Source organism: Silurus meridionalis, chromosome 17 (assembly GCF_014805685.1).
Source record: "Silurus meridionalis isolate SWU-2019-XX chromosome 17, ASM1480568v1, whole genome shotgun sequence".
NCBI classification, from domain to species: domain Eukaryota; kingdom Metazoa; phylum Chordata; class Actinopteri; order Siluriformes; family Siluridae; genus Silurus; species Silurus meridionalis.
In genome coordinates, this window is record NC_060900.1 from 24,207,624 (window position 1) to 24,222,953 (window position 15,330).

The 15,330-nt window shown below is 38.5% G+C and overlaps 1 protein-coding gene across 3 annotated transcripts in view; it reads left to right on the forward strand.

Annotated features, from left to right (window-relative positions):
* The window catches only part of LOC124399420 (zinc finger protein GLIS1), a 102,304-nt gene extending 87,383 nt beyond the window's left edge, over window positions 1–14,921 (forward strand). For all 3 annotated transcript variants that reach the window (XM_046870290.1, XM_046870289.1, XM_046870291.1), the window contains 3 exons: window positions 12,513–12,655; window positions 13,257–13,400; window positions 13,619–14,921. In XM_046870290.1, the coding sequence (XP_046726246.1) occupies window positions 12,513–12,655; window positions 13,257–13,400; window positions 13,619–13,752 (421 nt within the window). In that variant the 3' untranslated portion in view covers window positions 13,753–14,921. The remainder of the gene's footprint in view (window positions 1–12,512; window positions 12,656–13,256; window positions 13,401–13,618) is intronic.
* The last annotated feature ends 409 nt before the right edge of the window (window positions 14,922–15,330 follow it).

Genomic DNA, 15,330 nt, shown 5'->3' on the forward strand with positions numbered 1-15,330 from the left:
TCCGATCACCATATGTCTTCCAATCACCATAACTTAAGACTCTTGTCTCATCTGTTTTACCACGAGACTGATACGTTCACAAGTTTCATCCTGAGAATCGGTGTCAAGTTCTGAGCATGCGACCAGCGGCAAAACATTTTACAGTCATCATAGCGTGGCGAGTACCGAATTTGACGAGTTCCACAGCCAACAAGTACCAAGATTTTACATAGTTTCATCATTGTTAAGGTGTGCTGTTCAGTGATGGTGGCTTAAATGAAGTCCTAAGCCACTGTAGCAGACTGTTGTAAATACAGTCTAAAACAATCTTCAAAGTTCTTGATTTGGCCATGATTTTACTTCATTGATCTTTAGGATGTTCATGTGGAACCATCCTCAGCTGCACACAGTGTCTATATTTAAAGATAACTCCATCCAGAGGTAGGGCATCTGGATGTTTTAGGTGAAACTGGAAAGAAGAAAGGCACCGGAATGCTGGTCACAGCATATTAAACTCAACAAGAAGAGAGAGAGAGAGAGAGAGAGAGAGAGAGAGAGAGAGAGAGAGAGAGAGAGAGAGAGAGAGAGAGAGAGAGAGAGAGAGAGAGACAAGGATTATTACATAAAGGTTATTGACATTGAACAGTGTGATCAGGGGTTGTGTTCAGTGTTGTGGTTCAGTTATGGTGTATACATATATATTTTCTGATGTTACCTGGTGTTTGATTGAGTATACTACCAGATATTGGTCTGAGTAAGTATATGATGGTGAAGGTCAGTGTCTGATTGTGTTCGTGTTGGTGTTTAATGAAGAATATTGGTTGATGTTGGCCTAAGATGGTTAAAGGTAACGGATGATGTTTAACTGTGTTTCATGATATTCGATTAAGTACATTAACAAGTGTGGTTGCAAGTTGGTATTGTGAGTGCTTGTGTTCATTTGGCTTCTTAGTTCCTTTCCGAACAACATAAAACCAAAAAGCAACATTTGTGATTGTGTGGAAACGCTGGTGTTTGTAATTTTGGTGGTGTTTGAGGGGTAAGAGTAGTTCATGAGGAATTATCCTGGTGAATGATGCTGGTTTAATTGTGAGTGATGGACAGTTTTGAAATGTTGGTGTGTAATTGGTGGGTTTTTTATTGACCTAACATGCAGCGTTTACTTCACAGTGCTCTGCTTTCTTTTTCCTTCTTCATTTATGTTTGTTTTATTTGTAACTTTAGCTCCACATACAGCCACAAAGCACACACACACACACACACACACACACACACACACACACACACACACACACACACACACACATATGCACAAATGTACACACCACTGAGTCACACATCTTTAATACACTGAGAACAGCTCTATCTCTCTCATTCTCCATCAGTTTGTTTTATCCAGAATATTTATTTTGGATTAAATAAATACAAAGGCTAGAACAGTAAGGTTTTACTGGCGTACTATTATAAATAGCCGTGACTCTATGATTAAGCTGTCTTGGTCGCTCGAACACCGTTGTGATTCTTGTAAAAAAAAAAAAAACATGGCTGAACTGACTGGACAGCATCCAGAACTACCACAAACTTCCAGTGCACACTTACAAAACTATGTGTTTTATTAGGCAAAAAACCTAATGAGTACAAATAATGTGAGTTTTTTCCACAACTGTAAACAAAAAGTAAATCTCAGTGTTCCTAATGCTTATGGAGGGCTTTAGATTATCATTATGACGTTCCAGTTCAGATGTATCCAGGATGAAGGGTACTGATGGAAATAAAAGAAAGAAAGAAAACAGGACGCCATGAACTTTATTACACTTTTTATCTCCACACCCTCAAAACAGCACAAACATCAAACATCTTTTCCTCTTTTTGCTTTTGCCAAAACTGGGCCGAATCCCAATCCGATTGTTAAACCCGCTGCCACTTTCAGTAAGCGTTTAAAAAAATGAGTCATTTTTACCCAAACGGTGCACGAGGCTTGATGAGGTGGGGTTTGTCGAAACACGGATATGTTTGGTGTTCAGTATGTGTTGAGCTGTTTGTTGAACTCAGGCATGTTTCCCATTAAATACCTCCCTTTCTTACTCCTCACCCCCCTCCTCCTCCTTCTTCTTGCTCCCTCCCCCATCCAATTCCTCTCATTTTCCCCCAGGAGCCACAAATGCTGGGCTGCAAATCCAACGTGTCATCATGAAGCGTTGTGTGTACAGTAAGGAACAAAAATGCTGGAACGAAAGAGTAAAGAGTGGTAGTGGTGGTGGTGGGAGGGGGGGGTGGCAGAGAGAAAACGCAGAGAAGGAGGGAGAAATGGAGGGAGGGATGGAGAGATGGAGGGAGGGCGGCGTAAATACATCTGTTCCTCGGAAAGCTTTAGAGGAAACAGATTTGAACGGAGCGTTTCTGCTCTTTATCATAATTAAAGGCAATAAGCCGTCGTTACTCAAATCTACAAATTAGCACAACTTTCGGGAAGGCCCGAAACTGCGTTCAGCTGTTGTTGTGATTGATATAATATAAGGCAAAAGAGGGCAAGTTTCATGTTCTCAAAGATTTTAGAGATGCAGGGCTACATATCTCACATGTACTGAAGTATATTGCAAACAATTAATATTTCAAATTAATTTGTAATAATTGTGATTTCAAATGGAAAATTTGAATTTTAGGTTTCGGGCATCAAATCACTGCTTTGTTTATGTTTACCCCTTCTAACAACTGTAACATCTGTTGGTGTTTCTATAGTGGAAATTGGAGTTAGATGGTGAATGTTGGTGTTTAGATGGTGTTTACGTTAACCACCGCTAACATCTGTAACTGTTGTGTTTTTACATTAGGGCTGCACGATTTTGGAAAAATGTCATGTTGCGATTATTGTGGTCGATATTTTGCGATAGCGATATAATAAATGGTATCATGAGTCAACTTAATTATTTATCAAGGAAATTGCACACAAATTATTGATCATGCTAAAATGTGTATTTGTAAAACTATAAAGGTTTTTAAAATTAATATTTTTTTACAAAATGCAATAACATTTGCATTAATGTTAACATTTTTTTCTCAAAGATACAGCTGAATGAAATAAAATGATAAATAAAAACATAACTTTTCACCAAAATAAGATATTTCAAACATTTTAATTGAACAAACAGGAAATGCCCATTTAACTTATTTACCTGTCTTTCTGCTGAAGTTAATGATGCAGTATATGTTTACATTCCTGAATTCAGGCAATTTTGCAATCATTATTATTAAATGTGTTTAATCTTGTTAATGTAAGATTTCTAATGATGGTCTAATGGTGGTAAGAGTGCACCGGAAATATATATCTATTTATAAATATATATATATATATATATATATATATATATATATATATATATATATATATATATATATACCGGAAATATATATTCCTAATATATATCTCACACTGCAGTCTTCCTCCTTCAGTTTCCACCATCATATTCTTCTTTCAGTCCTCACTCTCCTCCTCTTCTTCTTCACCTCCAAAACCATCCTACAGACCACCATCCAATGCTGTCTAGCTACACTGTCCCCTGCCAACACCTTACAGTCTCCAATGTCCTCCAGATTGCATCTCCTACATAGAACATAGTCCACCTGTGTGCACCTTCCTCCACTCTTATACATCACCCTATGATCCTCCTTCTTCTTAAAATAAGTATTTACCACTTCCATTTCCATCCTTTTAGCAAAATTTACCACCGACTGCCCTTCCACATTCCTCTCCTTAAGGCCATACCTACCATCACCTCCTCATCACCTCTGTTCCCTTCACCTGCATGCCATTTGAAATCTGTGCCAATCACTAATCTTTTATTCCTAGGTTCAATCTCCACCACTTAATCTAACTTACTCCATCTCACAGCCCACTTGTGGAGCATAAGAGCTTGGGACCGGCACTAAGAGTGCATTGGCTTGTGCAGCCCTAATGGCTGGGTTGATAATGGATATTGGAATTAGATAATAAATATTGGTGTTTAGATGATGAATATTAGAGGTACTAGTTCAGTCAGTGTGTTTTTTATACATGTACAAACAGTATAAACATTCTTTCACCTAGTCAGGAAAAAACCACTTCAAATTTCCAAACTAAACTTAACCACAGAAAAAGTTTCCATACAGACGTGTTATACTGAGTGATGAGTTAAAATGTATCATTGGGTGAAAAATAGGAGCAATATTTAAAACGTTATTTCAGCAAGATGTTTTATAGAGACAATTTGAGGTCTGCTTGCATATATCTGTTATACATGTGGCAACATTTTGAAGAATAGTTTTGTAAAATTTCTGTTCGAGTGGCTTTGTATTAAGCTAAATTGAGCATTGCGAATTTTTAATTGTTTACGGATGTTGTATTTTGCTGATTTTTATGAACTAAGGAAAAATGATTTGATAATAATAATCATTCTTGATAACCACATAATAACACACATGCATTGTACAGCAGTAAAGCAAGGCTATTTAACTTTATTATCTATGGCTGACGAAAAAAAATTCTCAGCATGTATGTGTGTAAAAATGTATATCTCAGCAGCATTGCTCCTGGTCTGATTGAATGCATTGTGGATAGAAGTAGCAGGCGATAGTTAGCTTTCCAGAGCACGCACTCGAGCTGTCATGTTCTGTAATTTGTAACGAGATCACTGGAAGTGGCCCCATTTTTTTTTTCCAAAAACGCTACGAAAAGGCTCCAGACAATTAGCCGCGGTTTTAGAGCTCAACTAACAATTACTGCCGCTTGGAGCGAAAGCGGGTTTGAGCGCAGTGAGCCTGGAGGATACTCATATAACACCGCATTACATTAAATCCAAGGCCATGACAACACGTTGGCGAGGAGCAGTAGCTATTTTTATTCCAGGCTTTCAACACAACTCTTTAAATCTTATGCGTTTTTTTTTTTTTTTTTTTAATAAAGAGCCTCTGCAGTAGCGTCTGTTTACATCTCATAGCAGTTCGAATTAGTTTCAACAGAAGTTTGATCCGATCTCATCTCCAGCTTGGTAACGATCGATATAAACAACGCTGACTGAAATGAAGCTGTAGAAAAAAAGCAACGTTCTTCCTTTTTTCAGCTCATAACAAGCTCTGAAAGTTGGGATGTGGTTAAAAACCCATGTCTCCCGATAAAAACGAGCCAAAATACATGATGCTCCAAATCGCTTTTCAGCATAGCGTAACTTTTCTTTGGGAGCGTTTTGAGCCAATCAGAGCATTCATATCAAAGCCATGCATTTACAGCACTGTTAAGTTCTGGACTCTGATTGGTCAGAAGGTGTTGATACATTTTTTTAGAACAGCAGCTCTGAGAATGTTGCATGTTTATATTAACGTAATTGCTCTCGTTCAAATGGGATATCGTTCCCATGGTAACCGTTTATACATATTTAGACTATCATGGTTTGATATGTTGAGGTTTTCTGTAGGGAGATTTTGCTTTGCAATAATCAGAGTCAGGAGACTCACGTCCCGTCATTGCTATTTTCCTGTTACAGCATGACACAGAGCGTCTTATTCCCTGTAGCACCTGCGCGTATCTTCGTGACGACTGCGGCACCGCTTTATTTGCTGAAGTCATTAGAATCGAGGCCTCTAATCAAACGCGTGTACATAACGCCGCTTTATAACGAGCCAGGTACGAAACGTCGACTTAAATTTTCCTGAAGACGGAGCAGCGTTTGATTTACGTGCCCGAACCATCGCTCGTACACGTCGCCGCTGCCAAGGACAACACCGGCAGCCGCACTTGTTTTTCCCTGAACGGTTTAGCAGGACATTAAACATTTTGACAAAATTATCTAACGCGCCCGACTCAGACCGCTACAGTCGCTGACCTCATTGCTAAATGTGTTTACCCTGGCTGAAACGGCCCATTTAGACTCCTTTTACTCTGTAAATACCTGCCGTCATTTTCTGAAGCTAATATTAAAAAGTCGCCAGTGAAAACAGAGCTCGCGGCTCGCCGTGTGGAGTTTTAGACAGAGAGGACCCTTAGCGCTATACGTCTCCATGAAATTCTCCATCCGTTCCCGCTTCACTTGTACTCTCTTTTGTCTCCTCACACATGCTGCTGGTTGATACGGAATGCCGATCTAATAGCTAAGCAAACTTGGCAGCCCGGTGTAGCTAATTGGTTAATTAGGGGTTTTTTTTTTTTTCAAGCAGTGAGTCCAATAAGCTTTTAATAATTACACATTTGTGGCTTTTCTGTGCAGTTCCCTGGGTTTGAGCTCCCACCCTTACGATTGTTAACACTCAAAGGTTCAGCAATGAGCTAGCAGCATTTCCATTGCATATGATCTGTGTATATTGGGTGTATGGGAGATGTATGACACATGTATAGTAAGTGTGTGATATGGCAGGTGTATGACAGACGCCATACACCTGCCATGACACACGTATAGTGAGTGTATGACGTGTGGCAGTTGTACAGTATGTAGTGGGTATGTTGTGTGTGTTCAGTCTGTATGCAGTGTGTCAGTAGTGTATATGCAGTGTGTATATATTGCTTATGCAATGTGTATACTGCGTATGCAGTGTTTATGCAGTAGATATACAGTGTGTATAATGTGTATATGTAGTGTATATTTGTTGTTTATGCCATGCGTATGTAGTAGAAATACAGTGTAAATGTAGTGTGTATGGAGTGCTTATGCCACATGTATGTAGTGTATATGCACTGTGCATGCAGTGTTTATGTAGTGTGTATGAAGCGCATATGCAATGTTTATGCTGTGTGTATGCAGTGTATATGGAGTGCATATGCAGTGCATATACAGTCTGAATGCAGTGTATATGCATTGTGTATGTAGTGGATATGCAGTATTTAAGTAGTGTGTATTCCTTGTGGATACCTATAACCAGAAGCAGAGTCATTTTCAAGAGATCCGTAATCATTCACTCATTTACTCGTTCACTAGAGAGTGACAGACGAGACAAGAAGAACGAGGGATGGAGCTCTCATCCTCATGAATCTTCAGGCTGGGAAAAAAAGAGTGAGCAGTCTGGATTCTTTCCAGCCATCTTGTCTGATCCCTGTGTGTGTGTGTGTGTGTGTGTGTGTGTGTGTGTGTGTGTGTGACCCTGTAACATCCGCAAGCCTACAAAAATGGATTTAAACTGGAATTTGATTCTTGCTGGGGTCATGTGTGAGATGTTGTCATCAGATTCCGTCTGGCTCGGAATCTGTGTTTAATAACGCTGATAGTTCATCATTCAGGGAAGAACGTTCCATTCAGGGAAAAACGTTTCATTCGCTCTCTCTCTCTCTCTCTCTCTCTCTCTCTCTTTCTCACTCACTCTCTCTGCGCTGGACACAAGTTCAAACCCCAGCTCTTTTTTTCCATCCACCTTGTTTTTTCCTCTCCTAGTCTCTCTTTCAGACTAGGGGCCTTTGATCCTCTCACGTCTTTTGATATTCGTCCAGCATTAAAGTGCCTCTTTTTCCCCCTTATTCTGCTCCTGTGTTTGAGGGACTCGTGTTCGCATGAGGAGGCATGATCACTGAGTTGAGTCAGGTGAGTCACTAGTGACTCACTTGGAGTGGCGAAGGCTCAGACGTTTCCACAGATGTGTTCCCACAGGCTGATTCTGCAAAATCCTCCGCTTCACTGCAGTTCCTTTATTTCCCATGATAAAACATACTCTGACTGCTTAGAGAGAAATATAGTTTCTATTACAGTACATGAAACTAGCAGCAATTTTTATTTTGCATGATGTGTGTACTATGGCTAAAATGACACCTGAGTGCCCCCTGCTGGTGCAACTCTGTTAATGTTCCTCTTTCTGTTCCTTTTACTGTGGTAAAGTTTATTTCTTATTCTCTCTGTAGCATAACCGTATTTGTGGATGTCTCATGTGTTTGTATCATCCTATCATCCGTCGTCCTAAAACCTCTCACTTAACTGTCAGTCACAGAAACACTAATCAAGTAGGAATATGGACAGAGGCAGTGCATCTCCTTGTGGATGTTACACAGCCTGGTACTGCAGCAAGGGCAGCGGATTAAAAAGACTTAATTGGCTGTTTTTTGTGTGTAAAAATTAATTGGCTGTTTGGCTGTTTAATAATTGGCTGTTTTTTTTAATAATTGGCTGTTTTTTGTGTGCTGTTTTTGTGGCTGCAGCAAGGGCAGCGGATTAAAAAGACTTAATTGGCTGTTTTTTGTGTGTAAAAATTAGACATATTTCCATTAATTTCTATAAGAAATTTAGTAAATAAAACCCATCAGGGCCTAGTCTAAATAAATGTTTGTTAAGTGAAGGAGACTGAACTCAAGACTCAAAAGAAAAACCTCATAATCACATGGACATGTCATTACTGTACTTAATAAAATTTTCCAACTACACTATATGGACAAAAGTATTGCGACACCTGACTGTTCCAGTCATATGGGGTTTTTCTTCAAACTGTTACCACACAAATGTACTTTGGAGGAGGTGGCATGAAATTTTCCCTTCACTTTACTTAGAAAACCCAAACCTGCTGAAGCATAGCAATGCCCCTGTGCACAAAGTCAGCTCCATGAAAATATGCTTTACTGTACATGGGTTGAAGTGGAAGATCTCCTGCTACAGAGCTCTGACCTCAACCCTCAACCCCAGGCCTCCTCACCTCACCTACATTAGTACCTGCCTTTACTAACACCCTTGTGGCTAAATGAATCTCCACAAATCTCCATAAAATGTAGTGGAACATCTTCCCAGAGAAGTGGAGGTTACTATAATAGCAAATAGGGATTTTCAGAAAACACATCCCAATGTAATGGTCAGCTGTTCACAAACCTTTGTCCAAAAAGTCATTGTGTTTCGGGAAACTTTTCTCCCATTGCATTTTATTGTGTAATATTTCAGAAAAACATTCCAGCCTGCAATACTCACAACACTTTTAAAGGTTTTGAAGTACAGTAATATTTCGCTTTACCGCGGTTTGAATCTGGTGGAAAGCACAATAGACCAAAAAACTTATAGGGAATTGTTTTTATGGAGTTTTATGTTGAAATTTATTAATACAAATATAAGAATTAATTATCAAATGAAGTAAAATGTTAATACAGTACAGTACTGTAAACATAAAATAGCATTTTTAGGGTGGCGTCCGTTCAGCACTTTTTTTTCGTTCATCATGGGCGGTTTTGGAACATACACACGTGTAGAGTAAGAGTTCTCTCACTGTGTGACTGTAACTATAGGAAACTCTCATTATAAAGGTTTGATGTGCAGGAGAATGGAACACTGAACTGCCTACATTATTCACACAGAGTTCTCATACAGCACTACTGTTAATGTCCATCTTGAAATCTGCTCAGAAGCAAGAACTTTAATGCATTTACCTCATATAGTAATGTAAAAGAAGGTGTTTTATACAGGGGATTAGTACTACATGGATGGTGCACTGAATAATGATCTAACATGAAGCTTTTACACTGATTTAGGATCAGCAGCATCAGCCTTGACTATGAGCTTTACTATTACAAAGACTAAGCACTTGCCTGACCTCAAATCAGTAAAGAAGGAAACTTGGATTATGTCTTTCTGCCTTACATGCTGATTGAAGTCACAGGTCAGACTTCTCTCTTTCTCGCTCCCATTCTGTCTTGCTGTTCTGTGAGTGATCAGATGCTGAAAAAAAATAGCCACAAGCTCAGCATACTGTACACACACACATGCGCACACACAGATACACAGATACACTCACACATCTGAGACAGAATTTACCACAAAACTCACAAACACACACATGTAACTGAGACAAATTCTAACCTAAAATCAAACACATTTATAAACACGCACACATTCAAAACACATTCCGACCCAAAATCACACACACAAACACACACACACACACATTCTAACATACCACAGTCTACCATCTCTTTCACACTCACACGAAACCAAAACACATTCTACTCTAAAATCTCTCTCTCTCATATATGTATTTCTGAATTAAGACAGGATTTCGTTATTTGTATTTTCTATGGTTAAGGTTGATCATATTTTAAATGAAAATACTTTGGTGTTTTGTATTTTTTTATTTTTAAAATACTGTAAAATTCTGTGTAAAAAGTCTACATGACAAAAACGCAGCCTCTGATTGGTGTCTACTCAGTATTTTGCCCAGACTTGAGATCAGAACAGAAAACGTATCCATATGAAAGAAGGTGGTGAAGAAACGTGCAGCTGCCAGCTTTCAAATTGGTCTCTAATGATTCATAAATAAATATTTGATTGCCGAATATTGTAATTCAAGTAGCTGTTTAGTAGGATCATGATTTTGCATCCCATTTCATGAATGTCTACCTGACACATAACATATTATTATATTTATAATATTACAATTACAAATATTTATATTTGAATAATAATCAAATGACTCATTAGTTGTCTTATGAATGACTTGTTTGTCATTGAGTCGGTGTTGCTGATGCAAAGTATCCCTTCATTACCAAACACCAAGTAACTGAATTAGGATACAATTAAGAGTCATTCATAAAGTGTTAAACATTAAAATGTTGGTTACTTTAAAACTAACCTTCATCTGGGAGATCACAGGGATTATGTATGTGGATATTTAATCAGTTAACTGGTTGCACATGTCAGATTTATTGCATGACTCGACCTGAGACAAGCTGTTGCTATTAAACATTGTTTTCTTAATAAACTGAGTCGGTGTAATGGTGAAGGAACAGATCAAAAAGGTCACTTGATGGAAGGTTTATGAAGAAACTTCATGCTCCTTTTTAAAACTATTATTTAGTATTTTTATTTTAAAAAAATACAGTAGTTTATTTTGATACATCAAGTCAAGTCAAGTCAAGTCAAGTTTATTTGTATAGCGCTTTTCACAACAGACATTGTCTCAAAGCAGCTTTACACAAACAGTGATGGTGAATGTTGTGTATTTATCCCTGATGAGCAGCCGTGGTGACTGTGGCAAGGAAAAACTCCCTTAGATGTTATGAGGAAGAAACCTTGAGAGGAACCAGACTCAAAAAGGGAACCCATCCTCATTTGGGTGAAATATAAATATATTAAATATATTTTGATGTATCTTTGCCCAATCCTGCACACGTAAAACATTTATTTATTTATTTATTCATTCATTTATTCATTCATTCATTTTGTATTTTATTTTATTTTTTTATAAAAAATTGACTGGTTGTTTGTGCTGTTATTTGCCTATAAAGCACCTGAAAGCTGAAGAACTGAGAGCCTAGTGGGGAGATGAATCGCACACTTATGGAAGTGTATGAAGGATTCCCGGCGTTCCTGCAGTTTGAGCGCACTCCACCTGGCACTGATTACTCCCTGAGTCACGGAGAAGCAGCTTGTAAAAATATGAACAGTATAACTGTTTCCTGAGTTCCTGCTGACAGCAGACGTCCCGGGGGGTTGGGGGGGTGGAAATGCACCACAGAGACACATGAAGTCAGGATTGTTTCTCTCAGGTTATTCTTACACTAAGCAAAATGTAGGACCCTAAGATTGGCGAGTGGCTTGCAGAAAACTGTCTGAAACATCTTAAACATTCGAAGTGCCACGTTCAGCTTTCAGACAAGACAGAAGCCTGAGTCACGATGAGGAATACGTGTCCTGCTCAGGTTGAAATGCTAGGAAAGTCAGACGTTATGGATGAAATGATGTCATGCATGTGGAGTCCTCTAAACATCTCAGAGTAACATCACTGATTAATCCAGCTCCTCTAAGAACCAAAACGTGGCTCCATCCTAAAATTACGTTTTGCACGCAAAAGTATTGGGACACCCAGCTTTTCCAGCCAAGTGTAAAAATGTGGGAGAAGTTGGAGATCCTGAGTGGATCTTCCCAGAAAAGTGGAGTTTATTATAAGAGTAAATAGAAAGTAAGAATGGTTAGCACATAAGAATTTTATGGTCAGGTGTCTACATAGTGTTTAATTTCTTTCTTTTCAAATATTGTTGTTATTTCTGTCTTGCACTTTTGTAAGATTGTGTAGACTTTTTTTAAATCCACTGTATATCTGAGATTGTGGATGATTTTCTAAGAACTACACAATGACATTGTGGTGTTGCGTTAGTGTTGTACGTTTGTCATGTCATCAGAATGACTTTTTATTTCCGAGCCCTGGCTGGTGAATTTACAATTTACTAACAAAGAATTTACTTGTTCGGTTGCAGCAATCACTGCTTTCCTTCTGGGCCAACACTCAAAAACACACTCACACACACACACACACACACACACGCTAATGCTTGATCAGAACCAGCCTGTGAATCAGTGATGGTTTTTGTTTAGACGTGGCATATCTGTGCAGGCTTTACACTGAAATATCCAGCCAAAGCTCAGTGTTCCTGCTGATCTCCTCTGCAGCTTCAGTTCAAACTAAAACACACACTTTCTTCAACTTTACACAAGAGTTTACACTGAAAACACAGTGACAAAAAACAAAGTGACATACAGAACACAATGATTTATTCTCTCTCTCTCTCTCTCTCTCTCTCTCTCTCTCTCTCTCTCTCGCTCTCGCTCTCTCAGGTTATCTGGTCAATTACTTTCTCCAGGACTCAGTCCACTGAAGGCTCCATCTCCATCAACCACACTGGTGGAGAAACAGCAAAACCTTTCATCCACACAGCATCACCACAAATCCTACTCCACCTTCCACAACCTCAATGAAGGTACTGAAAATACTAAAGGAAGGAAAGTGGAAAAAGGTGGCGGGAGGGAGGAAAGAATGTTAAAAAAGTTAAACCTATATTTATAAATATGAATGAATGCATCATTGAAGAGGGAGGGAGGGAGGGAGGGAGGGAGGGAGGAAGGAAGGAAGGAAGGAAGGAAGGAAGGAAGGAAGGAAGGAAGAGTGTAAAGTATAACAATGTTTGAGTATGAGTGTGTAACAGATCCAGTGTGTGTGTGAGAGACAACAGTGCAAGTAAAACAACAGTGCATGTAACAGGGAGTACAACAGTGTGTGTAACAGTAACAGTGTGTGTGTGTGTGTGTGTGTGTGTGTGTGTGTGTGTGTGTGTGACAGTAATTGTGAATGTAACAGTGTGTATAACAGTAATTGTGAGTGTAACAGTGTGTGTAACAGTTTGTAACAGTAACATTGAGTGTGTAACAGTAATTTTGAGTTTAACAGTGTGTGTAACAGTAACAGTGTGTGTAACAGTAATTGTGAGTGTAACAGTGTGTGTAACAGTAACAGTGTGTGTTACAGTTGAGTGTGTAACAGTAGCATTGTGTGTAACTACAGTGCTTGAAATAATATTTTAGATTATCGAGGAAACTTCCAGAGCTGCTTCCAATTCGGGGATAATTACAGAGCAGAGCAGAACATCAACACTCACATCCCTGCAGATCCTCACAATTTCAATACTCACGCACACAATGGCTTACACACCAGCTGCTCCAATACAGGTACACACACACAGACACACATTTTCTTTCTATCTATCTATCTATCTATCTATCTATCTATCTATCTATCTATCTATCTATCTATCTATCTATCTATCTATCTAAACACACACAAATACATATTTTATTTTACTATATAAACCAAAAAAGCTGTAAATTACACTGGCATAATTCCAATGTGTGTGTGTGTGTTTGTGTGTGTGTGTGTGTGTGTTTAGGGTTCAGTTTGATACCAGAGCTCGGTGGTTCTGTGTCTCAGTTCAGTCTCAGTGCAGATGATGGTGTCTTCTTCCAACTGGGAGCCTTCGAGCGCAGCTTGAGTCAAATATCCTCTGTGTACACTGAGACGTAGAGCATCAGTCCATCACTCTATCACTCTGACACATACTGTATCACTCTGTTACTATATCACTCCATCAATCTATTGTTCTATAACTTTGTTACTATAATACTTAATTACTATCGTTCTATCACTTTGTTCTTTAACTATTCCTCTATCACTCTGTCTCTGCATTGTTCTGTATACTTTCATCACTGCTCCTTAATTAGTCTCTCACTGCTCTTATCTCACTCCATCAATGCTCAATCACTCCATCACAGACTCTTTATTGATGCTCCATCACTCCATTTCAGTTTCTCCATCACCGCTCCTCTATCACTGTTCAATCATCACTGCTCATTTATCTCTTCATTCGTTTCTCGATCACTGTTTCTTCATCAAAGCTCCTCTATCCCTCCATCATGTTTTCTTTATTACTATTTTCATATTACTGCATCACTGTTTTTTCCTCACTTCTTCTCCATCACTCCACTTTTCCTCTATCACTCCATCACTGCTTTACTATCACTTTCCCTCTATCACCCTATCAAGCATTTCATTCTTTCACAGTCATTAAGCTGTTCCTCTATAACTCCATTTGTGTTCTTCCATCATCATTCCTTCATCACATCTTACAGTTGCTCCATCATGCTCTTGCTATTCCTTCCTCTCGAAATTGCTCTTGCACTTGCGACATAAACGCTGTAATCTCCAGAACATTCTGCTCCATGTTTTGTATAAACTCATGCTTGGTCTCCATCCTTCAGCTGATCGCTGTCGAGATCAAACGTGCTTCATATTCATGTCACTTCCATTTTTTATACTTACAGACAATAAAAGTACATTTTTGGGAATATGAGGCAGTCGGCTCACATCTCAAATCAGGATCTGATCGCTCTACTGTCTCTCTCAATCTCTCTCCTTCTCTCTCTCTCTCTCTCTCTCTCTCTCTCTCCCCTGAAGTGTGAGATATATATCAGCTTTGTGTGTTGCTGTGTTTATCAATGAATGTTTGCAGCTGTGTGTGTTGTCTTTTGATTTTCACTCCTGTCTGTGTGTTTTTTTATTTTATTTTAAATGTTAATGGATTTTGTTCTGTCAATTGAACTCTCTCAGATGTATAAAATGTACAGTTTGTTAAACTATTAATTATTGTGTCACTATATCGTGTCTCGGAAGATAAAAATCCCTTTAATAATGCACTCGCGTGTTTGTGTGTGTGTAATACTATGACAATATGACCGATAGGATATTGGAATATAGGATACTAATACCGCATGATGCTTATGTCAGATATAAGTGGATAAACACCTCCCCCTAGCGGTAGACACACAAAAGTCTGTTCAGAGTAAAACAAACTTGAATCCACAAAAAAAATATTAATAATAATCCAATAAAAACTGTAAATTCCCCTCTGTATGGAGACGTTTAAAAGACTGTAGCTGAGCTGAATCTTTGTACTCAGTCAGATACTCAGAAATCTGTAAAATTACATAAAGTAAAAAAGTTGTGTTAAGCACACATTTTAAACTCAATGTAATGTAAAAATAAATGAAAGTACAAAATATTGTAAACTGTAAAGTAAAATAAAAAATGAAATTAAAAACAAAG